General features: G+C 41.8%; 1 protein-coding gene across 2 annotated transcripts in view; it reads left to right on the top strand.

The window, feature by feature from the left end:
- The window catches only part of LOC309501775 (major histocompatibility complex class I-related gene protein-like), a 52,758-nt gene that overhangs the window by 23,791 nt on the left and 2,702 nt on the right, over positions 1–26,265 (top strand). For both annotated transcript variants that reach the window (XM_082174034.1, XM_082174033.1), the window contains 4 exons: positions 24,996–25,289; positions 25,444–25,551; positions 25,841–25,858; positions 26,144–26,196. In XM_082174034.1, coding sequence (XP_082030160.1) covers positions 24,996–25,289; positions 25,444–25,551; positions 25,841–25,858; positions 26,144–26,193 — 470 coding nt within the window. In that variant the 3' untranslated portion in view covers positions 26,194–26,196. The remainder of the gene's footprint in view (positions 1–24,995; positions 25,290–25,443; positions 25,552–25,840; positions 25,859–26,143; positions 26,197–26,265) is intronic.

Genomic DNA, 26,265 nt, shown 5'->3' with positions numbered 1-26,265 from the left:
CTCTGAGGACCTCGCGCCTCCTGCCCGCAAGCCCACTACGAGAGCCAACATCGAGAAGGAGCTCATGCGAGTACTCGCGCTGGCCGCGGCGAGCCTCGGCCTCGAGTGGTCTGCACCAGAACTCCCCTCTCGTACCCGGCTGGATGGTAGCTTCCTCCCTGGTGAGCGCACTTCTCCGGAATCTAAGCCCGCCCCCTTTCTTCCTGAGCTTCATGAAGAAGTGGCGAAAGCTTGGAACGCGCCCTACTCTGCGCGAACGCGCTCGTCTGTGTCGCCAGCCTTTTCCTCCCTGGATAATGCGAAAGACCGAGGCTACCTTTCACTTCCGCCGGTGGAACAGGCGATAGCGACCCACCTTTGCCCGCCCTCTGCTGGACGGCGGACTAAACCGGTGTTGCCTTCCAAAGCCTGCCGCATGACGTCGACGCTGCTCGCGCGAATTTTCTCCGCCGCTGGGCAGGCTGCGTCAGCGCTACACACCATGGCTACACTGCAGATATTCCAGGGTGATCTCCTCCGTAAACTGGATGAGATGGGACCGGAGGCTATCTGCATCGCGGATCTGAGGAGCGCTTCGGATCTAACACTCCGCGCTACCAAGTCTGCTGCACAGGCCATGGGAAGATGTATGGCTTCCGCCACTGTTGCTGAGAGACATCTATGGCTCACGCTCACGGAAATGGCTGATTCCGAGCGCAACGCATTTCTCGACGCCCCGCTGTCTTCCGCTGGCCTTTTCGGTTCTTCTCTCTCCGAGTTCGTGGAGAGATTTACCGAGGCCCAGAAAGCGTCTCAAGCCTTCAAGCACTTCCTGCCGAAGCGCTCCGGTTCTGCAGCGAATCGCGAAAAACAAACTCCGCGAAGCTCTCAGCATCAGCCCCCGCCTTCCGCCACACCTTCACAGCAGCGACAGCAGCGACAGCAGCACAGCTCTAGGTCCCGCTCTCGCTCTACCAGCCGACGCCCTGCTCAGCGCGGGCCATGGCCGAGGGTTGTGGTGAAGCCGGAAGCCCCGAAGAAGTCCTAGCACTCCTAGGGAAGCGCAGGTGTGTGAGTCCCGCTGCGGCCGGTCTCTCACCCAAGCGCACCGCTGTTTCAGTCCCAAGACTTGCGACTGTTCCAGCGTTTTCTGCAAGAAGCAAGCCTGCACAGTTGCCCGCTCGCCTGCACACAAAAGCCGTTTTCACGGCTACCCAGATATATCCCGAAAAGAGTGTATTTTCTGGTGTCCCGGCCACGGCCGTTGGTGCTATAAATGTAGTGTCGATGCCCACTCCTCAGTGCCCATCCCTACACACAAGCACAGCCCTACACTTAGGGCTCGCGCACATAAAATCGACTCAGGTCGATTGCGCTTCCAATATAGTGAAAGTGCCCACTTCCCAGTGCCCACATACACTATGTCTCACAGACCACAGGCTCCCTGTAAAAACGAAACCTGTGCGCGCTCGCTCTGCTCAGACAGGCAGCGCGTCCAGAGCAGTGAATGTGCCCGCTTCCCGCCCACATTTACTCGCAGACATGAGTCCCGCGGGGCTCGCTCAGACCTCCCTCACTCAGTTAAGCACTGTAGTAAGGCCAAGGACGAGCGCTCTGCCCGCTGTATTAAGCGCGCCCCCCGCCTCGAATGCCACGGGCATAACGCCTATGTTATCGCACCGCGAAGCACCTCTGCCGCACGACGAACAGAGCGCGCTTCGCATCCAGCCCTTAGCCAGCCATGCAGAAGCATGGGCAGCGCTTCCAGGGGTGTCGGACTGGGTGCTAGGCATTATAAAGAGAGGCTTCTCGCTACAGTTTTGTCGACGCCCTCCCCGCTTCACAGCGCGCGTCGAGACTACGGTGAATTTAGAAGTAGCACACCTACTTCGCGCCAAAATATCAAAACTGATATGCAAAGGGGCGATAGAGCATGTACCCCTAGCTCAAAGCGAAGGGGGGCTATACAGCAGATACTTTCTAGTCCCCAAAAAGGACGGTGGTATCAGACCCATACTGGATCTAAGACGGCTGAACAAAGCATTAGTGAAACGCAGTTTCAAAATGCTCACGACCAGGAAAATCCTCGCGCAGGTTCGCCGAGGAGACTGGTTCATGTCAATAGATCTGAAAGACGCGTATTTTCAAATACAGATAGCGTCACATCACAGGCGATACTTGAGATTCGCCTTCGAGGGTCAGATATACCAGTATACAGTCCTTCCGTTCGGCTTGTCCCTGGCACCTCGTACATTTACGAAATGCATGGACGCGGCGCTCGCTCCTCTCAGACTCAGAGGCATGCGAGTGCTGAACTATTTGGACGACTGGCTGATCCTAGCTCAATCACGATCACAGCTCGTGGAGCACAAAACCATTTTACTCGACCACCTCGAGAATCTTGGTATCACGGTCAATTGGACGAAGAGTTCACTGAACCCCAGTCAAACGATTTCGTTTCTGGGTACCATTCTGGACTCACAGTCTATGACAGCGCGGCTGTCGCCACAGCGCGTGCTGCACATTCAGCGCGCGGCGAGATCTTTCCGCTGCGGCGCGTCTACCCCGCTCAAGATGTTTCAAAGGATGCTAGGTCTCATGGCCTCAGCATCACCAGTTCTCCAGCTGGGCTTGCTCCGCATGCGCCCTCTGCAGTTCTGGTTGAAAGTGCGAGTACCGCGCGGAGCGTGGGTGTCCGGCCGGTTGCGTCTCAAGGTCAATCAGAGCTGTGTCACAGCCCTGACACCCTGGTTGGCGGACGACTGGTACCGATCAGGTGTAAGCCTGGGGACTTCCTCGGGAGTGAGGATGGTGTCGACCGACGCATCCACCTCGGGATGGGGAGCGCTGCTCGAGGGCAGACTGTTCTTCGGCCTGTGGTCGAAACGAGAAAAGCTCCAACACATCAACTGCCTGGAAATGCTGGCAGTGCACAATGCGCTAACGTGCTTTTATCCCCACATCAAGGACCAACACGTCGTAGTCCGTTCGGACAACACGGCCGTGGTGTCCTATATAAATCGCCAGGGCGGTCTGAGATCCACATCCCTGTACAGGCTGGCGAAACGCCTCCTAATATGGGCTCAGCACAATTTGCGCTCGCTGAGAGCAGTGCACGTGCCTGGGCTCCAGAATGTGGGCCCAGACAGACTGTCCAGGAACAACATTCCCCTGGGCGAATGGTCTCTACACCCACAAACAGTCCGGCTGTTGTGGGAGAGATTCGGCAGAGCGGAGGTGGACCTATTCGCGTCCCGCGAAAACGCTCATTGCCCCGTGTTCTTTTCCAAGAACGACAGCGCGCTGTCCCACATGTGGCCGCGCTGCCCGCTTTATGCTTTTCCCCCCGTCTCCCTCCTGCCTCAGGTGTTAGAGCTGGTCAAGGAAACGAAATGCTCAATGCTGCTTGTAGCACCGTTCTGGAAGAACCAAGCATGGTTCCCAGTCCTGATGCAGCTAGCAGACATCGCTCCATGGCCAGTGCCATTGAGGAGAGATCTCCTCTCGCAGGCCAGGGGCTCGATTTGGCACCCGCACCCGGAGCTGTGGTCGCTTCACGTGTGGGCGCTCAACGGTTATCCGTTAACCTCGCAGAGGGAGTGATAAATACCATCACTCAGGCCAGAGCGCCGTCGACTCGACGGCTTTATGCCTCGAAGTGGTCGGTTTTCTCCGGCTGGTGTGCAGCTCGGAGCATATCACCTCTCGATTGTGAGGTGACGGAGGTTCTCTCCTTCCTACAGGAGATGTTGGATAAGGGCAGATCCCCTTCCACGCTCAAAGTTTATGTGGCGGCTATTACAGCGTTTTCTGGAACAACGCTGGGGCAGTCTCTAGGAAGGAACGATTTAGTCATCCGCTTCCTCAGGGGAGCCAGGAGGCTGAATCCTCCCAGACCTCCTTCAGTCCCTATGTGGGACCTTTCTACGGTTTTGGTGGCCATGAAAGGTGCCCCTTTCGAGCCTTTCCAATCTATTAGCCTCAAACATTTGTCTTTCAAAACAGTGTTTTTGATGGCTCTCGCTTCAGTGAAGCGCATAGGCGACCTGCACGCGCTCTCTGTGAGCCCAGCGTGCTTAGAATTTGGACCTAACGACTCTAAAGTCATACTCAAACCTAAGCATGGCTATGTGCCAAAATCCCTCAACACACCATTTCGGGCTCAGGTTATCTCCCTGTCTGCCCTGCCGGGATCAAGTGAGGAAGGGGACTCAAGTTTTCTTTGCCCCATTAGGGCTTTAAGAGCTTACGTGTCCCGCTCTGCTGTCTTCAGACAGACTGAGCAGCTCTTTGTCTCGTTCAGTGGACGTTCCAAGGGAATGGCTGTTTCGAAACAGAGCCTATCCAGATGGATAGTTGACGCCATAGCGCTGGCTTATACTGCCAAGGGCCTCCAGTGCCCGTTGGGAGTTAGAGCGCACTCCACGAGGGGTGTTGCCTCCTCGTGGGCTTGGTCCAGCGGGATTTCCTTACAGGATATATGTACGGCGGCGGGCTGGGCCTCGCCGTCTACATTTATTAGGTTTTACAACCTAGAGGTTCCCGCCTTGCAGGCTAAGCTACTATCGGTGTAGCCGATTCAGCTGTCTAACTAGAACACTGAAATCGCATGCGCAATGCGCTGCCGACTGTCTTATGGGCAGAACTGTGTAAGACCCACATTTCCCGCATTTAGCTCAGGTTTCCCCACCCTGTCTATGCTATGTCATACTCGCGTCTGCTGACGCAACCTTATAAGGACAGAGGAATCCCCTCTTGTCTATAGACTCTCTCTGTGAGGTCATGTTTTACGTCCGCGGACGTTACAATATAGGGAATTATATAATCCCAGGCTCTGTGTGAGTCTACCTGGTGATTATGCACTGTACACCTGGTTTGCTTCCAGTGATCGGTGTCTTTATCCCAGCACGCACGGCGTTTTACAAGGGGTTCCCGTAGCGTTTTTACAAAACGCAGTACGAGAGGACTCTCGTAAGAGAACGTACTCGGTTACTAACGTAACCTCGGTTCTCTCTAGAAGAGGGAACGAGTACTGCGTTCTCTGCCGTGCGTACGGTTCACTCTGGTTCGCTTCGGCGATGAAAATCAAGTGAATCAGCCTTCTCGAGCTCCTTATATAGAGGCTAGCCACACCCGTCTCGGCGGGAAATGGCTGGGAGGGCGCGAAGCGTCCTCATTGGCCTGACGTCACCTCAGGCCTCGCTCGATAGGCTTATGCAGTTGCTGCAGAGCAGCCAATGAGCGAGCGAGCCGTCTCGCCATAGCTAAGCACTGCCGCAACGCGCTTTACATGTATGAAAATTAAGGATAATTTTTTGCTTCAGTATTTCGTGAAAAGAGACTTTTCCCGTAGCGTTTTTACAAAACGCAGTACTCGTTCCCTCTTCTAGAGAGAACCGAGGTTACGTTAGTAACCGAGTACGTTTTCTGTTATCAGGAAACTGTCTAAGTTATGTATTTCAGAAATGTATATATACAAAATCACAGGTAGCTAAACAATGTAGTAATTGAATGCAGATACAATGAGCTCATTGAAATAATGAATACTTGTTTGTTAACAAATGATTATGATATTTAGAAAATATAGCATTGGTGCATGTTAATTCAGAGTTTGCATCATCTGAAGTCTTCGCAGGAGTTGGCACCGTCTCTTCATAGGTTTTGGGCATCTGAAGTCTTCATAATAGACTGGACCCAAACTGTAGCTGACAAACTCTATAGCTACCTCAGGATGGGCATCCCAATATAAAACAGAGAAGCAAATAGAAAATAATTAGCGTAGCTGCTGTTCATAATATTAAGCAAGAATAATCATGTGCATTGATCTGATAACTTGTATAAGGTTAGGAGATGCATTATATGAATGCTAGGCTAAAGATTCTAGGCTAAAAGTCAAAAAATTATGTAAATTTGCTCTTATTCCAAGACTTAAGAATAGGTGTGATTCAGAAAGGTTCCTAAGTCAAGTCACATTTATTTATATAGTGCTTTTTACAATACAGATTGTTTCAAAGCAGCTTTACAGAGATAACAGGAAAAATAAAGCAACAAAGTTTGTTTCCAGAAGAAAATAGTGCCACAGTCCAGCTTAAGTAAGCTCAGTGATGTTTCATATATATATATATATATATATATATATATATATATATATATATAGCCGCTCTGGAGTAAACCGTGATGTCATCGTCCAGCTCAGTTCAGTTCTTGTATAATAGTGTCAATGTAGGCAGATCAATATTATTGTTGAATATTAAATTAAATGTTAAATTTAATGTCCCCAACTAAGCCAAGCCAGTGGTAACAAAGGTGGAAAAAGGCGACAATAGAAAGGAACCAAAACTTCATCAGGTAACAGAATGGAGAAAAAAAACTTTGAGTCACCCAAATCCGCTGTTAAAAATAAATAATCTACCCGCCAACCACCCAAACCTATGATATTCTCTGATTTAAATATCTGCATCTGATCATCACATTACAATTATTCAAATTCTCAATGTTAAGCATGATAATATGGTAACATATCACACTGAAGTAGGCTGATTTAAAATGAACATTTGTTTAAAATAAAGTTCTTCTTTTGGCAAAATTACATTTCCTTAATAGCCTAAACAGAAGCTTTACTCCCTTCAAACTTAAATTGTCAATGTTTCATTACATCACTTTTGGAAAACACTCTTTTCAGAATTCTTTTTTTTTTTACCTTTATAAAGGGCATTTCCCCCCTAATTTTATTAAATGTATGCTCTATCTTTCATTTCAAATCTTAAATTTGATCAATACATTCAATTAGAATAATAAGACACTGGGCTGTTACCAATCAGATTACATAATTTACATTGAAAAATTACAACTGTATTAAATAAGATTATGATATATATATATATATATATATATATATATATATATATATATATATATATATATATATATTATTATTATTTTGATTTTTTTTTTTTTTTTTTTTTTTTTTATGATTTTGATTCGTTCAAAACGCTGAATCATTCAGTAATGAAACACGGCTGAGTGTTGCTGTGAGATGCGGGTTCTGCTGTGATCTTTGTTTGGAACTATTTTCGCTCCTGAAATAGAACAAAAACAGTCATTGCGTCTAAAATGTAAGTGACTTAATTTTAACTATTTGTTTATTGAACTGTTATGAAATCAGTGTCTCGGTTTCAATCCTGATGGTATTCAGGAAAACAGCACTCTGGTCGTGTGATGTTTCTTAACTGTATAATATGATATAAATAACTGTGCGAGCCTCAACAGCACAACTTTGTTACCATCTGCTATATTATTATCAACTATAGGCTATAATCGCCACTTACATTAAATAAAATAAAATTCGAATCATCCTCGCGTGGATGTCGACGTTTTCGGTGATTCCCTAGTTATTTTTTATTTTGTTTTTTTGATATTGAAAATTGTTTTAATCAGGGCATTTGTCCAGTTGGGCAAGTACAATTCTCTTTCACTTTTCCCTTAAAAAAACACACGTGTCTATGCTAAGCGTTAATGTCGAGCCCTGATATGTTTTCCTTGATTGGTTTTCCCTGAAGCAATTACGTTGTTGAAAACTAAAGTAAAAGAGTGACGCACATTCATTGCGTTTTACCATGATGAGAGTTCTGTGTCTTTATTAAACTCAACACAATATAATGATTTGTCTGTCATCCACCCTCGATTAATTGGAATGTTATTTTTTTATTACTTGGCCCGCTCCTGCGCAGCACTATCGGCAAACTATACGGTTTGAGAATGGACACAGGCAGAGAACCCGCAACAGAACTGTTGGGTTGGAAAAAGTCTATCTGAGCATGTGACTGTCTGTCCGAGTTTTGTCGAGAGCCGGACGCGGCACGAAATTTTACGGAGGCGTCATAATTCCTCATAATTCTCTATGCAGGAAAAACCCTGGTTTGGAACAATCAGAATATTATCCAGTTTCATCTGATTGAAGATCAGAGTCATCACACCGGGATGGAGACGGGTTTGTTGAGGATCAGTGCTGATGGCTGTTGTATCGATGAGGCCTTCGATGAGAGTCTAGTTGACACAATCTCTGCTGATGCTTCAGGGATGCGTTGTGGTCGTGTATAATTTTCTATGTGTATGTCAGGTTAAAGAGATGTGTTTTTAGTGTAGAATAAAACTGACAGAGTGTGTCTGCTTCCCGGATAATGTTAGGAAGATTGTTCCAAAGTTTTGGTGCTAAATTGGAAAAGGATCTACCGCCAACAGTCGATTTTGATATTCTAGGTATTATCAACTGACCAGAGTTTTGAGATCGCAATAGATGTGAAGGACTATAATGCGTTAAGAGCTTGCTCAAGTACTGCGGAGCTAAACCATTTAGTGCTTTGTAAGTAATCAGCAATATTTTAAAATGTATACGATGTTTAATAGGCAACCAATGCAGTGTTGACAGAACAGGGCTAATATGGTCATACTTCCTGGTTCTGTTAAGAACTCGAGCTGCTGCGTTTTGGACCAGCTGTAATTTGTTTATTAAGCTTGCAGGGCAACCACCCAGTAGAGCATTACAATAATCTAGCCAGAGGTCATGAACGCATGAACTAACTGTTCCGTATTTTTCATTGAAAGCATATTTCGTAATTTAGATATATTTTTAAGATGGAAGAATGTGGTTTTACAGATGCTAGACACTTGGCTTTCAAATGAAAGATTGGTATCAAAGAGCACACCCAGGTTCCTAACCGACGACAAAGACTTGACAGAGCAGCCATCTTGTAGAAGCCAATTGTTAGACAGTATTCTAGGTTAGTACGTGCAGAGGTTTTTGGTCCAGTCATTATAAACTTTGTTTTTTTTCAGAATTAAGTAGTAGGAAATTACTAGTCATCCACATTTTTATATCAGCTATGCATTTCGTTAATTTCTTAAATTGGCAAGTTTCGTCTGGGCGCGAAGAGATATAGAGCTGAGTATCATCAGCATAACAGTGAAAACTAATGCCATGCTTCCTAATGATATCTCCCAAGGGTAGCATGTACAGAGTGAACAGCAACGGTCCTGGTACTGAGCCTTGTGGTACGCCATACTGAACCTGTGATTGATAAGACATTACTGCTACAAACTGATAACGGTCAGATAAGTATGATTTAAACCATGCTAATTCCCCAAGGGCCAACATAATTTTCGAGTTTATTTAACATAATGTTGTGGTCAATAGTATCAAATGCAGCACTAAGATCGAGTAACACCAATAGCGAGATACAACCACAATCGGATGATAAGAGCAAATTATTTGTAACTCTAATGAGAGCAGTCTCAGTACTATGGTACGGTCTAAATCCTGACTGGAAATCCTCGCAGATACCATTTCTTTCAAAAATGAACATAGTTGTGAGGATACTGCTTTTTCTAGTATCTTTGACAAAAAGGGTAGATTTGAGATTGGCCTGTAATAATTCTCTAGGATCAAGTTGCGTTTTTTTAATAAGAGGTTTAATAATAGCCAGCTTAAAAGATTTTGGTACATATCCTAGTGACAAAGATGAATTAATGATATCAAGAAGAGGGTCTATGACCTCTGGAAGCATTTCTTTCAGTAGCTTAGTTGGTATAGGGTCTATGTTGTTGATTTAGATGATTTAACAAGTTTAGACAATTCTTTCTCTCCTATAGCAATGAATGAATGGAATTTTTCCTCAGGAACACTACAATGCACTCCCTGATGCGATACTGTAGTAGACGGTTGCATAGTTATAATTTTCTCTCTAATATTATCAATCTTGTAAGTCAAGAAGTTCATAAAGTCATTACTGCTATGCTGGAAGTTTGAAAAATAAGTAAAGCTTTATTTCTTGTTAATTTAGCAACTGTGTCAAATAAATACCTAGGGTTGTGTTTGTTTTCTTCTAAGAGAGTCGTAAAATAAACAGATCTAGCAGTTTTTAAGTATTTTCTGTACACAATCGTGCTCTTTCTACGAAATTCGAAGAACGTCTAGTTTTGTTTTCTTCCAGTTTCTTCCATTTTTCTGGCTGCTCTCTTAAGGACCTTTGTGTGCTCGTTGTACCACGGCGACTATTTTCTTTAATCTTCTTTAAGCGCAAAGGAGCAACTGTGTCTAAAGTGCTGGAAAAGAGAGAGTCCAAACTCTCTGTCGCAATATCGAGTTCTTTTAAGCTATCTGGGATGCTGAGGAGATGAAATTGATCTGGAATATTATTAATAAAGCAATCTTTAGTGGCAGAAGTGATAGGTCTAACATATTTGTAACACAGAGTCGGCTTTGCAGCCTTGGCTAAATGGAGTATACATGAGACTAGGTAATGATCTGAGATGTTGTCACTCTGCTTCAGAATTTCAACGGCATTAACATTGATTCCATGTGACAATATTAGATCTAAAGTATGATTATGACAATGAGTGGGTCCTGACACGTGTTGTCTAACTCCACTAGAGTTCCGAATGTCTCTAAATGCCAATCCCAATGCATCTTTTTCGTTATCTACATGTATATTAAAATCACCAACAATTTGGACTTCATCTGCAGCCAGTACTAACTCCAGCAAATTCTTTGATAATGTCTGTATGGTGCCCTGGTGGCCTGTATACAGTGGCTTGCACAAATGCCAAGCGCGATTTATGATTTACACTAGATAGTGTTACATTAAGCACCAACACTTCAAAAGAATTATATTTGAAACTAGACTTCTCAGTAATTCTGAAGATATTACTATAGATTTCAGCAACACCACCCCCTTTTCCTTTCAAACGTGGCTCGTTTTTATAACAGTAATCTTGGGGGGTGGACTCATTTAAAGCAATGTAATCGTCTGGTTTTAGCCAGGTTTCTGTCAGACACAACATGTCTAGGTTATAATCATATCATTAACAATAAGTGCTTTTGAAGTAAGGGATCGAATATTCAGCAACCCGAGCTTTTTCATTTGTTCATCTATATTATATCTATTTTTTATTTGTTGAACATCGATTACATTTTTACCCTTAAATGGGTTTGGGAGTTTTTTGTCTCCAAATGATGATATCTAGGTGAAAGAGTCTCTATGTGATGGGATTTATTTAAACAGGGCACAGGTAAATCCCAATTGCCACTGATGTTTCAGTTCTGTTTCAGTTTCATCTAACAAGACTGACATTGTGTCGTCACAATGGAAACAGAAACTTATATCTAAGTCTAATGGAAACTGTTTGTTCTGTGCAAATTAAAGAAACACTAAGGAACTTTTCCTCTTCGGTCGCCCTACAGGTTGGAAGTGGAATTGTCCATTACCGCTGTCGTAAATAATTTCTCCGCCCGCAGCCTACTGTCGCACGCTCGTTCGCTGTTTATCCAGCACCGTCACTGGAATGAACGATGTCCACAGACAAGGTAGAGTATGTTGCATGATTTCATGAAAGTATGATGTATTGCATCAGAAACGAAGAAAAACTAAATAATGACTATTGTATAAAGACGTAAAGCAAGTCAAATTTGTAGTTTTCTTACAAATTTTCTTAGTTTTCTGTCTCATTCGAACTACAGAAACGTGACCCGGTTTGGCAAACTTGCATAGTGTGGTTATATCAGATATAGGGACGCAAAGCGAATCCAGAAGTGCTTTTCACCCTGTTACGAGTTGATGAACCACTGATACGATTTTGGAAACATTATTTTAAAGGACAAGTTCGGTATTTTACACTTAAAGGAACACTCCACCGTTTTTTGAAATAGGGCTTATTCACTTTCTTTCCTACATTTAGATAGGTGGGCAAATGCATTTTTGTCTCAGTGCATGCATTGTTTTAGTTTGACAGGGTCGGCGCTAGCTTAGCTTAGCACAATGAATGGAATCCTTTGTTGCCAGCTAGCATGTCCTGAGTAAAAGTGATATAAAAAATAAAAAAAAACACCTAATTACTTCTTGTGGCCTGCGTATTCACAACAAGTACAAATAGTGATGCAGATTAACACTAGGCGATTTCCTAGGCAGATATTGACTTATATTAAGGACTATATTAGGGGGAAGCACAGGCGAAGCACTGCTACTTGGGCGTGATATCTCTGCGCCCAAGTAGCAGTGCTTCACCTGTGCTTCCCCCTAATATAGTCCCAAGTCAATATCTGCCTAGGAAATCGTCTAGTGTTAACCCTCTGGGGACCAAGCTGTTTTTGGGGCCCTTGAGATGTTCTGACATGCTCTGACATTTGTGCTTTTTTCAGTTATTTATAAACATGTTAATGGCAAAGGTGTAAATTCACTCTATATAGCACAAACAGGCCTACCATAATATGCGAGCAACATGTATGTAGATGTTTGTATTTTTAAGAGAATAATGTTTATGCGTGGTTATTTAAAAAAATAAAAATGAAAGTTGCTGAAATAAGACCACAAAACTCATACAAAATATGTGCCCACAAGACTTTTGACTAATGGATGTTGTCCCTTTCAGTTCTAGCTTCAAAATTATGTGAAAATAGTCTTGCTTTATTGTTCACAAAAAAAAAATACATTGATTTAAATGGTGTAAAACAGGTTTTGCTTGGAAAGCCAATATGCGAGGGGGAGGAGTAGTTTACACCTTAGTCCCACCCACTCTGCATAATGACTCTGCATAATTAGCCATTCATTCAGGTGTGACACTGACTGAGCCACAATACAAAGACAAAATATATATTTTGAAGAAGACTTATATTGACCATTTAAGATTTTGCTTACATCTATCTTGTAAATATGTTTTGCTATTTTATTAAAAAGGTTACAATTACAACAATAATTACAATTTCAGCAATATTTCTGCAAAAAAGTACTCTTTCTTTGTAAAAAAAAAAAAAAATGATTATAGGCCTACATTTTATCATATGTATTCATTAGTTTGAATATAGCCAACATTGGAACATCTTAGTCTATGACTTTATTTTTGACAAAATAGTATTTTATATTTATGAGCAGAAAAGCTTATTTGATGTGACAGTATATTCTACAGTAAAAACTGTACCCAAATCTAGTCAACAAAATGTTGTCTTTCATACTTCGCCTGACTGTAACGCAGTAACTGTAACTGTAAAAGCAGTTTATTCTTTCACACACAGACGCGCGATTCATATTTAGGCTAAACACTCTTTACAAATATGTACCCTTCATTCATCTCACAGAAAACGCGATTCATATTATAGAAACGCGATTCATCTTTTTGTTTACATAAGCCTACAACGTTATTCCATAACGTTATTCCACATTAACACTTGAGAAAGGATAACTTAGCCTACCTCACTCCTCAGCGGGATCTGCTCCTCATATCAGCACGGAAAATTTTCTCCATAAGGTAGGCTATATTATGCCTCTTTGTTTACAGCTGATGTGGGGGCGTTTCACAGACTGAAATGGTTCTCAGAATTTGCGTTTGAATAGCACGCGCTCTCCGAGGCGTGGTCAAATTACTTTTGAATGGCTCGTAATGAGCTCGACTGGAGTCGCTCTCTTTTTATACAGATTACAGAAGCTGATAATATTTGTTTTTTTATATAAATTACTTCTTTTAAAAGCTGCGATCTCAAGCTTTATGCCCGTGGATCTGTTTGCCTGTTTGACTGAATTTTCGCGGAGTTATAGATAATTTTCGAACGCGTTTCAAATGGGAGTTTACTGACAGAGAGAAGGCAGAAATAGCATCATGTTAGTTTTTCTTTATTTGTCAAAAAGCAAAACACTTTATTTGTATTGTGAGTATACAGAAAAAAAATAGAAACTGAACAGGATCGATTGATGTATTACACGAAAATGAAAGATCAAAATTAACAGAGCATTTTGTGTTTATTTTTCATTGCTAAAAAAAAAAACGAGCAAAACGCGTGGGCGCGTTTTTGGTCCCCAGAGGGTTAATCTGCATCGCTATTTGTACTTGTTGTGAATACGCAGGCCACAAGAAGTAATTAGGTGGGTTTTTTAAATTTTTTATATCACTTTTACTCAGGACATGCTAGCTGGCAACAAAGGATTCCATTCATTATGCTAAGCTAAGCTAGCGCCGACCCTGTCAAACTAAAACAATGCATGCACTGAGACAAAAATGCATTTGCCCACCTATCTAAATGTAGGAAAGAAAGTGAATAAGCCCTATTTCAAAAAACGGTGGAGTGTTCCTTTAAAGCCCTGTTTACAGATCGTTTCTGATGAAATAGAACGGTTAAGATAAAATTTTGGACACATGCTGCTGTCCCGAGAATTTTAGGTTTCTTTCGCCGTTTTTGTCCAATTCCAACAAGGGGAAGCGAAAGAAACCTAAAATTCTCGGGACAGCAGCATGTGTCCAAAATTTTATCTTAACCGTTCTATTTCATCAGAAACGATCTGTAAACAGGGCTTTAAGTGTAAAATACCGAACTTGTCCTTTAAGGTAAAAAAATGTCCTTAGTGTTGCTTTAACATCCCTTGGAAAGATATTTTGCTTTGAAGAAGAAGACTCAACGAGACAAGATTGAATTCCTGAAAGCCAAGGAAATTTGTTTTGGTTGTCTAAAGACAGGACATTTGAGTAAGTAATGTGACAATCGCTTGATTTGTGATGTTTGTGGAGAAACACATCCAACTATCCTGCACATATATCGCAAAGAGGTAATTGTGAAAGAGTTAGAGGAAAGGTGTAAAGTAGTGTCTGTTCAAACTTGTGGTCATACAGGGGCGGGGAATGAGAGAAGTTTAATGCCAATTATACCGGTTCAAGTGAAAACTATTAAAGGTAACTACATGATGCAGACCTATGCTTTTTTTGGACCCGGGAAGCTCAGCTGCTTTTTGTTCAGAACATCTAATGAAAGAGCTGAATATGAGTGGAAAGGTCATGGACATAATGACCTGTACAGCCATGCTCCAGGATGGACATTACAGCCTAAAATTACCATTCAAGACTGATAATGTCGTGTTACCTGACAACCTCTGTGTTGCTAAGCAATGATTAAATGGCCTAAAAAAGGAAACTGGAAAGAAACAAAGGGTTTCATGAGAAGTACTCTCCTTTTCTTGGACCATGTCCATGCGTCGCCTATCAAGTCAAGTCAAGTCAAGTTTATTTGTATAGCGCTTTTCACAATACAGATTGTATCAAAGCAGCTTCACAGTATTAAATTAAAATAATACAACAAAGTTTGTTTCAAGAGGAATTTATTGATTGATAAAATTAAATTAAATATCCCCAAAATATCCCCAACTGAGCAAGCCAAAGGCAACAGTGGCAAGGAACCGAAAAACTCCATCAAGTGACCTAATGGTGTCCTAAAACTCCCATCAGGTGACCTAATGGAGAAAAAAAACCTTGGGAGAACCCAGGCTCAGTCGGGGGCCAGTTCTCCTCTGGCATTTATGAGCTAGAGGCCGGATTGTAGTTTGAACTGTGGGATTATATGAATGCCTGGCCGAAGAGATGCGACTTTAATCTAGTTTTAAACTGGGAGAGCGAGTCTGAGCAACGAACAGTATCAGGAAGACTATTCCAGAGTTTTGGAGCCAAATGTGAAAATGCTCTCCCTCCTTTGGTGGTTCTGGATATCCTAGGTATGACCAAAAGCCTTGAATTTAGTGATCTTAAAGCTAGATCAGTATTAGGCATGGTAAAAATGGAACTTGTGGTAAATCAAGAAAACAAGATTTAAACAAAAAGACTAACTGTGTTGAACTGTATAACAATGATTAGTTTTCTGTCAATTAATGTATCCAAACAGTTGCTCACCTGTCTAATTAAACATTATATATTAAAGCGTTTTTGATGTTTCCTTGGTTTCTACAAAATAAAACTATCAATGACACCATTACCGCGTTACCCTCGATTTCTGGTTTTATTTTGTAGAAACCAAGGAAACATCAAAAACGCTTTAATATATAATGTTTAATTAGACAGGTGAGCAACTGTTTGGATACATTAATATCCAAACCTTGTCTCTCATCTAACATTACTAAAATGATTCCGTCATTTTAGTAATGTTAGATTTGTCTTCTGCTTTTGATACTGTAGATCACACGATTCTCATTTCTCGGCTGGAGTCTTACGTTGGCCTAGGGGGCGAAGTTTTAAGCTGGTTCAAATCTTTTTTAACTAATAGACGGTTTTCTGTAAAAATGGGATGTTTCTCCTCTTCATTCCGAAATTTATCTTGCGGTGTGCCTCAGGGTTCTGTTTTAGCTCCTGTCTTATTTTCTTTATATCTTCTTCCTCTGGGTTTCATTTTTAGGAAACACAATGTCTCATTCCACTGTTATGCTGATGACATGCAGATTTATATGCCTCTGTCTAAGAAAAATAAGAGTGCTCTTGACAGCTTGACAGCATGTCTTGATGAGGTTAAAGCTTGGCTTACCAACAATTTCCTATTCTTGAACTCAGACAAAACAGAAGTTATTATTTTTAACCCCTCTGAATCCAGGCAAATACATGATTTTGACCTTGGATCTTTAGATCTATCTCTCGCTCCACAGGTACGGAATTTAGGTGTGATTTTAGATAGTTCCCTCAAATTTGATAGGCAAATTAGTGCTGTTATCAGATCTAGCTTTTTCTATCTTCGCTCTATAGCGAAAATCAAATCCTATCTCCCGAAACGCTCGTTGGAGACTGCGATCCATGCTCTTATTACCTCGCGCCTGGACTATTGCAACCCGCTTTATCTTGGTATATCAAAGTCTCAAACGGCCCGTTTACAGTTTGTTCAAAATGCTGCGGCGAGATTCCTGAAGGGAAAGAGGAAATTCGACCATGCCACCCCCCTTCTGAGATCCCTCCATTGGCTCCCGATAACTTTTAGAATTGAATACAAATTTTTAATACTGGTGTATAAATCTTTAAATGATTTAGCACCTTCTTATCTATCTGACCTACTCCATTTTTATTCTCCAACTAGAAGTCTTAGATCCGAAGCGAAACTTCTTCTTCAGATACCTAAAACCCGGCTAAAATCAAGGGGAGACCGAGCTTTCGAAGTGGCTGGCCCCACAATGTGGAACAAGCTCCCACTCTATATTAGATCGACTTCCTCTCTGTCTGAGTTCAAGTCATGCCTCAAAACGTATTTATTTACTGCTGCTTTTAGCTTACAATGATTGCTCCATTCTGAACTGTGTAGTATTATTTGTTACCAATTTTTATTAATGCTATTTACTATATGTACAGCACTTTGGTCGGCCAGTGGCCATGTGTAAATGTGCTTTATAAATAAACAAACTGAACTGAAACTGATTAATTGACAGAAAACTAATCATTGTTATACAGTTCAACACAGTTAGTCTTTTTGTTTAAATCTTGTTTTCTTGATTTACCACAAGTTCCATTTTTACCATGCCTAATACTGATCTAGCTCACTGCAGTGTGCAACAAGTGTCTCATATAGCAACCACCGAGCGAAAGACACAGAGTAGCATTATAACAACTTTCAACACACTCAAATATATATGATAAAACAGCGCTGCGTTACCCCACATACGCATGACCGAAAGAAGCGGAAGCGCTCTGCTGCATAATAAAAGCTCCACTGCTCTCGAGCCGTTTGTCGCCCTTGTCTCTCATTAGCAATCGCTCCAGCAGGCTTGTTCCGCTCCTACGGTTTTCGTAACGGTTTAATACATTACCGGTCACCCATGAATATGATTTCTGCCTGAGTCCCGTCGTATTCACCACCGGCTGTAGAGGTGAAGACAACAACTCCCATGATTCTGTGAAATCAAGGCATCATCAAGCTACGCCTTTGTTTTGAATAAACAACCTCTAGTGGCAAAAAATTACATAGTGTGTTTTTAAAGTGGCTGAGGAAGAGGTAGATTTTCTTCGTTTCTTGTGGTGGCCTGATGGAGAATTGATTAGAGAGCCCATTACATTTAGGATGACAGTTCATCTTTTCGAAGCTGTGTCTTGTCCAAGCTGTGCTTGTTATGCCTTGAAACAGACCGCAAAGGACAATCAAGCAGACTTTCCAGCAATAACTTTTATGTAGATGACTGTCTGAAGAGCGTCATCTGAAGTGGTTCTCTATTGTTAAAAATCTCACTGTTCTCTGTCAAAAAGGAGGTTTCCGTTTAACAAATTGGATCAGCAACAGTCGCAAAGTGTTGCAGTTAGTTTCTGAAAAACACCAAGCTAATGATATACAGCAGCTAGATCTGGATCGAGACAAATTGCCTGTTGAAAGAACTTTAGGTCTTCAGTGAAGTGTGGAAGCCGACACCTTTCAATTCAAGATTTCCTTGAAAAATCAACCATGCACTATAGTGGTGCAACGGATCATCATTGATCCGTGATCCGTTCGGATCAATATCTTCGGTTCGGCACTCACGTGATCCGCGGATTGATTTATGAGAAAAAAAGTTGTGCGCATGTTCAGTCCACACACAGCGTGGTCATGGCGAGCGTTATGAACCGCAGAGAGCGTGACGCCTCATTCGCGCCGCAAAACCTCCAGACGTGCGTAAACGCGTCTTTACATTGACTTCACATTGAAATCACTCGCGCCAGACGCTCTATTCGCGTTTGGTGTGAACGCAGCATGGGTGACGGCGAGAGAGAGAGAGAGAGAAAGAGTGCCTGCGAGTGCGAGCGAGCAAGGTAATACGTTGTCAAATATGTTTAAACTTAAATGAACTACATATACAAGTAGTTATGTCTCTTTGTATTAATTTGTCCTGTTATTGACATAGGCCTAATGCGCGTCATTGACAAAATGCGCAACCAGATGTTCGACTAATTCGAATATGTGTTTTTTAGAGGGAATATTCGAACGTCATTTTTGAGCAATTTTGACAGCCCTATATGACAGTGGAAACACATAAAGCATTGGTCCATGTTTAAAGGAAGGAGATGCCTTTTTATGTTGCACTTTAAGTTGTTTTTCATGAATTATGTTAAAAAGAAGATATTATGCCTTGTGCACTTTAAGATGATTTTATATATTTTAATTTAATAATTTAAAAGTGTTAATAAAAAAATTAAATAAAATTTTGCTGATCCGAAAAATGATCCGATCCGTGACTCTGATCCGAGAAACGATCCGAACCGTGAGTTTTTTGATCCGTTGCACCCCTAATGCACTAGGAGAGGCATTTTATCTGTGGTAAGCTCTGTCTATGATCCCTTGGGTTTTCTAGCACTGCTTATTCTGCCTGGTAAAGTGCTTTACAGGAGTTGTGCAGACAGAACTTGGGCTGGGATGATGCCATACCACCGATCCTCCAGAAGCAATGAAACCATTGGATTTTCGAATTGGACAGAATTGCAGAATTCAAGGTAAACAGATGGTTTTAAACACATGGAATTTGAACTGCCCTCTCACGCTTGTTTACATCACTTTGCTAATGCTTGCGAAGATGGATACGGCACAGTTTCCTATCTTAAGATGCAGAACAGTGCAAACAAGGTACATGTGGCTTTCTTGCTGGGCAAGGCTAGAGTAACACCGTTGAACCCAGTTAGGCCCAGTAACCATATCTCGTTTGGAACTTACAGCGGCTGTCCTGGCTGTCAAAGTTGACATCATGCTAAAGAGCCAGCTGCAACGTTCATTGTAAGATTCTATCTTTTGGATTGACAGCATGACTGTCCTTAATTACATCAAGAATGAGGACAAATGGTTTCATACATTTGTCGCTAATAGAGTGTCTTGCATAAGAGACACAACACAACCTCAACAGTGGAGATATGTTCCCACTAAAGAATATCCAGCAGAGGATGCATCTCGTGGATTGACAGTGAAAGATTTTCTGAGCAATAAGCGATGGGTTGATGGTCCCGGCTTTCTATGGAAGCCGAGTGACACACAGTTTTCGATAGGTGATCTGATATTGACTGATGATGACCCAGAGATTAAAAAGGATTTGAAGGTCAATGCTGTGGTCTTACAGAATGGACAGAATGCCACAAGTCGACTTATTAATTACTTCTCAGAATAGAAACGTCTGAAAGTTGCAGTTGCCTGGTATTTGAAACTGCTGAAACTTCTGATGGAGCCGAGTCGTAATTGAAAGGAGCTATCTTTGGAACAGATCGACAGTGTTGCTGTAGATGTAAAATTACAGGAATTTAAAGCATCTCTGGGCAGACAAAGTTTGACTGTGGAGGATCTGTCTATGGCTGAGATTAGCATAATTCGTTTCAGTCAACAGGAACAATTCCAGGAGGAAACTGCAGAGCTCAAGGATAGAAATGTTGGCGTTAAAAGAAACAGTATCGTCTATAGTTTGGATCCTGTGTTGCGTGATGGACTGTTGCTAGTGGGTAAGTCAGCTATGCCGATTGAAACAAAACATCCCATCTTGTTATCTAAAGATCAGCATGTGTCACATCTCATACTTCAAGACATTCATCAACAGTTGGGTCATGGTGGCAGAAATCAGATGCTTTCCAAACTCCAGTATAAGTTTTGGATTACAAACGGCAACTCTGTTGCAAGATAGATCATTTCCAAGTGTGTCATTTGTAGATGTTATAAGGGGAAGTTGGGTGAACAGAAGGTGGCAGACCTTCCAGTGGAAAGGATTACCCCTGACCTACCACCTTTTACTAACACAGGAGTGGATAATTTGGGGCCCATTGAAGTGAAAAAAGGAATTTGGAAATGGCATACCTGCTAGACACAGACTTATGCATTTATGCCTTACGCAGATTTGTCTGTCATCAAATGGACAGACAAACGTGGACAGGTGTCTCACATGAGGTCTGATAACAGGACAAATTGCATTGGAGCTGAGTGGGAGTTAAAGGAGGCTCTCACTGCATTAAACAACAAAGGGGTTCAAAGGGCCTTACAGCAAAAGGGAGTTCAGTGGTACTTCAATCCTCCTACAGGCTCTCATTTTGGTGGAGTATGGGAGCGAGTAATTCGCATGGTGAGACAAATTCTTTGTGCAGCCCTTCATCATACTTCTCAACACACAGTCTGAGAGACTCAGAGTCGGCCGTGGTGAGAGGAATTTATTGGAAAGCATATAAAATTGAAAATGAAGAGGATCATTGTTTTAGAGCTGTTTAAAGCCTTAGTGAAGTCTAGAGTAAAATAGAGTATGACTTTAACCAAAATCTTTAAAATGAAGTGGTGTATAAACAAATTTTGTGAGTGAGGATGATTGATTAGTGTTTCACTGGTAGTGTTGAATTTGTCAAAGTCAATGAAATCAACATTGATCTAAAAGTTGCATTTATTTCATTTTTATTAAGTTTTGTTATCATTTCTAAAATGTTTTATGATATGATGGTAAAGTAATAATGACTTAAACTATGTTCAGACTGCAGGCAGTATTGAATTATTCCTCAAATCAGATATTTTCAGGCAGACTGTCCACACTAATAATTGCAAGGGGTTTTGTATGTCCAGACATAACCAACCATGGGTTGCTTTGGTAATGATGTAGGTGAACCCACATAGGAGACGAGGCTTTCAGAACGTTTATATCCAAGGGAAAGACACAGGCTTACCGTAGGGAGCTGGTCATGGAGGAATACACATATGGGATCGCCGCAGGGATCACAACATATGGAACCCAGCCTAGCATAAGTTACACAAGCATACGAGCACTAGGCCTGGCGTCGGATGCTCCACAATGTCTGACTGCCGAAGGGGTGCGGAGAAACTCTACAGGGTTCGCCTAAGACTGGAGCAAAAAGCACGTATCCGCTCCAGTGGAGGGGAATGGCGCAGCAAGCGACACAAGAGCGGGAACTTCGGTGTTATCGGCTGGTTGAATCGAGCACACAGGAAGAAACCGGCAGCTCTACAGATATCTGTCAGTGAGGCCCCGTGTGCCAGAGCCCAGGTAGAAGCGACACCCCTAGTGGAGTGGGCTCTCAGCCCGGGCGGGGTCGACTTCCTGCCGCTTGCTCCATGCTGAGGCCTGCGTGATGGCTGCTGCGGTGGCTTAGCAGGAGCAGAGGACGCGGCAGGAAATCGACCACGGCGATGAGCGGACAGAGGGTCTGCGGCCGGCGGACGGGTGGGAGCAGTAGCGGTCCGCCGGGGCAGGATGTGCTGGATGGCCTCCGTCTGCTTCTGGACGACCGAGAACTGCTGGGCAAAGCTCTCGACTGCATCGCCGAATAACCCAACCTGGGAAAGAGGGGCTTCCAGGAACCGATATTTATCAGTGTCTCTCATATCCACCAGGTTTAGCCAAAGGTGGCGCTCCTGGACCACCAAGGTGGAGCTCCAAAGGACACGACTGGTCGTTCATGAGAAGGACCAGCACGCTCCATTGGAGGCTCCAACGGGGGCAGCGTTTGTGATGCGTGAGGGACCCACGGAGATTGCCTTGGTGGGGAAGACCTCACAGGCTAAGCGCCGATCTAGTGCCTATTCTGGATAGGGACGTGAGCGACTGATATGGAACTGATGCTCCTACTTTTTTATTTTTTATTTAGAACGTAAAGTTGTACAACAGAAGGTTTTGCACTGTTTGCATCGTGAGAATGGGACATTGACTTAAAATCCTTTGGAAATGAGAAAAAAATGACTACAGACTTTAATACTGAACTGTTTGGACCTACTGAATGTGATTCTGATGGCATGGATCAACTGATGCAATGGTTAACTAAACTGGAGTACTGTATGTGGACAAAGAAAAGCTTGAAAAGATGACTGCGTTTTAATGAACTTTCTGAAGCAGTTCAAGAACTCTCTACAGGGCGAAAACCAGGAAGTGATAGTCTGCCAGCAGAATTTTACAAGAATCTTTGGAGTATTTTAGGCAGAGACTTTTATGAAGTAGTTTGTGAATGTGTTGAAAGAGAAACACTTCCAACTAGTTGTCAAAGAGCTGTGTTATCCCTGCTTCCAAAAAAGGAGACCTGGGATTGTTGAAAAATTGGAGACCAGTATGTTTAATGTGTTTAAATTATAAAATAATATCTAAATGTTTAGCCAGTAGTCGTAAGAAATATTGTAACATATAGTATTCCGGGTCATACAATTATGGATAATTTGTTTTTATTAAGAGATGTTATTGATTTTTCGACTAATAATAATTGGGATATTGTTTCTATCTATTGATCAGGAAAAAGCCTTTTCCCGTGTTGGACATGCATATCTTTTTAAGGTTTGGGAAAAAAAAATATTTCCTGAATAAAGTTGTTGTATAATAAGGCCTCTGTAATGATCAAGACTGGAGGTGGTTTAAGTAACCCAGTATTTGTTAAAAGAGGCATTAGACAGGGATGTCCTCTTTTAGGGCTGCTCTATAGCCTAGTAATTTAACCTCTTTTATGTGATTTAAGAAATAAGTTTAATGTTTTTTTTGTTTTGTTTTTAAGAACAGTTAAAATTTTCTGTATCGGCATATAGATGATGTAACTGTTTTTGTAACAGGACAGGAAGATATTCAAACACTATGTAAAAGTGTCAATTCACTATTGAAAAAGCTTTTTCTGCTAAACTAAACTGAAGAAAAAGTGAGGGGTTTATTATGGGTAAATGGAGGAATGGTGGGATACCTCATATTCCAGGAGGATTGAAGTGAGGAACAGAAGGAATTACAATCTTAGGAGTTTCTTGGGTTCAGAGAACTATAAAAAATAATTGGGAAGGTATGCTGGATAAGGTCTTAGCCAAGTTATCTAAATGTAAATGGCTATTACCTGAACTATCCTACAGGGGTAGAGTAAGTACTAGAATAGAATAAGTTGGCTGCTTCTACATTATGGCACAAGCTAAATGTGCTAGAGCCACCTGATGGACAGATTAAAGATTTACAGAGAAGGATGGTGGAGTTATTTTGGTCAGGCCAGCACTGGATTACTGGGCCTGCTTTGTATTTGCCAACTCAAGAAGGAGGACAAGGCCTTGTAGACATCAGAAGTCGGATTAATACATTTCGATAACAAGCAGGACGGAGACTGTTGTATGCGGAGGAGACAGAGTGGAGCAATGTGGCATGTGCTTTGCTGAGGAGGACATCAAGTCTTGGATATAAGCAATTGTTTTTAATCAGAACAAATGAACTGGACTTGAACAATTCGACTCCATTCTCTCGGTCCATGCTACAAGCGTGGAGTATGACTTTTTCTGTAAGCAGAGGAATTGAACAACCACAAGATTGGATTATGAGGGAGCCTTTGTTTCACAATCCATTAATTCAGACAAATTGTTTGTCTTCAGGAAGAAAAAAGAAAGTTTGAGAAACTGTCTGATTAGAGCTGGATGTACAAAAGTAGAGAATTTCAGAGATGCCAAAGGGTGGAAAAAGGCAGAATCACTTCAGAAGGATACAGGGAATAAACTCTTTACGTCACCTGTCTCAGTTGCTGAAGGAAGTGCATGCAGCTTTACCTCTAGTCTGAAGAGAAGCTTTAGAACTTCAGTAAGAGCAAGAGAGGGGGAAAGAGTGTTTCCATTGATATCAGTGTCTGCTGCGGCACAGGAAGAGTACCAAGAAGAAAGTGGCACAATATTGCCTTTTAAAACACCAGAATTGGGGGAGTTTTCAGGACATCAGCAAAAAAGCTTTATTTTCCGTGTGTGTCAAAATGTCCCATTGGCATGTTTTGAAAAAAGTCAAAACTTGGAGGTGGTCAGAAATATTTGGGCCAGACTTCAGGGGTTGCTGGAGATCTCTGTACAAGCCTCCTATAGAGAAACGTACAGTGGATTTACAGTGGAAACTAATTCATGGTATTATAACTACGAACAGACACGTGGTGCACCTAAATCCAGAAGTAGGAAAAAAGTGTCCCTTTTGTGGGATATAAGAAACTGTGGATCATTTGTTTATTTATTTGAGAGATTATGAGTTCTTTTTGATATTTTAAAAAGTCGGTTTTGGTGTGAATTTTTCTCATAAATGTTTTATTAGTGGTCCGAAATACAATTTCCAGGTACTGACATTTTTTATTATTTTTAACCTTTTTTCATGATCAGCAAAGATAGCAATATGGAAAACTAGGAAGAATAAAATATTAGGTACTGGATCAGTTGATGAGGAGATGATACTGAAAGGGCCCCTCTCTCTCTCTCTCTCTCTCTCTCTCTCTCTCTCTCTCTCTCTCTCTCTCTCTCTCTCTCTCTCTCTCTCTCTCTCTCTCTCTAGTCTCTCCTCAGGTGTCTCTGCTGCAGAAGAATGCCTCATCTCCAGTGTTGTGTCACGTCACAGACTTTTATCCCAGTAATATTTCAATCACCTGGATGAAAAACAGACTAGAGCATTATAAGGATGTGAAGGTTGGTAAACTTCTTCCCAATGAAGACGGAACCTTCCAGAAGACTGTCACCCTAAAGGCTGAACCTGATGAGTGGAAGAAGAATGTGTACAGCTGTGTGGTGGAACACAAGAGCAAAACCATTAGAAAGACACTGACAGTGAATGAAATCAGGACTAATAATGGTAAGAGTCATTGTGCATTTTGCAAACCATTGTCAGAGTGACCAGAAAATACCAATGAACAGTTAGTTTTTGTCTTCAGATTTTTTCTTCAAGAAGGTGTCAACCAGCTATTAACATTCTCTTCAACAATCTGATATATCTTTTCTTTAAACAGAAACATCTGCTCCCATTGGCATGATTGTTACTGTTGTTTCTGTGGTGATTCTGTTGCTTGTCATTGCTGTCCTGGGGTATTTTGTGTATCAGAAGAAAGTGAAGTCAGGTGAGACACAGTAATGTTTCATGATTATTGTCTTAGTATTGAAAATCATATTTTGTAGTAGTATTTACATGAGCAGAACTAGTTTCTTTGTTAATCATTCATAAATCCATTCCTACATAAATGGTCCCTTAGTGCAACAACTTATACATCTGGTTTTATGAATGTTTCATGATTAAGGCATTTTGAGAATTGCTTACTTTGTTTTTTTTATGCAGACATTTGATTGCTTCAACAAAAATAAACATTTTCCTGATAATTGAACTTAGAGTCCATTTTGATTTTTTTTCAGGATTTGTTCCAGCCAACAGTAAGTACTCTGTACTCTGCATTTGGTTTAAGGCTATCAGCAGTTGATGAGCTGTCTCTGAAGAATGATGTAGTTTAAAGTATTATATAATTAAACTTTAAATATTTTGGTAATGTAAAATCATTTCTGACATAAAGTAAATAAAGATGAAACTTTAGTATTTTACAATGAATCATCATACAATTAATAGTAATATAAACATTGTATAAATAAGATCTCTGCAAATCCAAAAGTAAAATGGCAATGAGCCAGTTTGACATTTTAAAAGTTGATTTTCTGTTGCAGTCGCTGACAGTGGATCTCAATGCTCAAGTCAGACAGCAGCAGTGGCTTGAGATGTGAGTTACTGTTTATTCATCACTGAAGCTATTTCAATCAGATGATGTCAACCTGATGTAATGTGTTAT

This window comes from Leuciscus leuciscus (genome assembly GCF_965113295.1).
Source record: "Leuciscus leuciscus genome assembly, chromosome: 1".
NCBI classification, from domain to species: domain Eukaryota; kingdom Metazoa; phylum Chordata; class Actinopteri; order Cypriniformes; family Leuciscidae; genus Leuciscus; species Leuciscus leuciscus.
The sequence above is the reverse complement of the archived record's forward strand: the minus strand, read 5'-3'. Positions and strand labels throughout refer to the sequence as shown.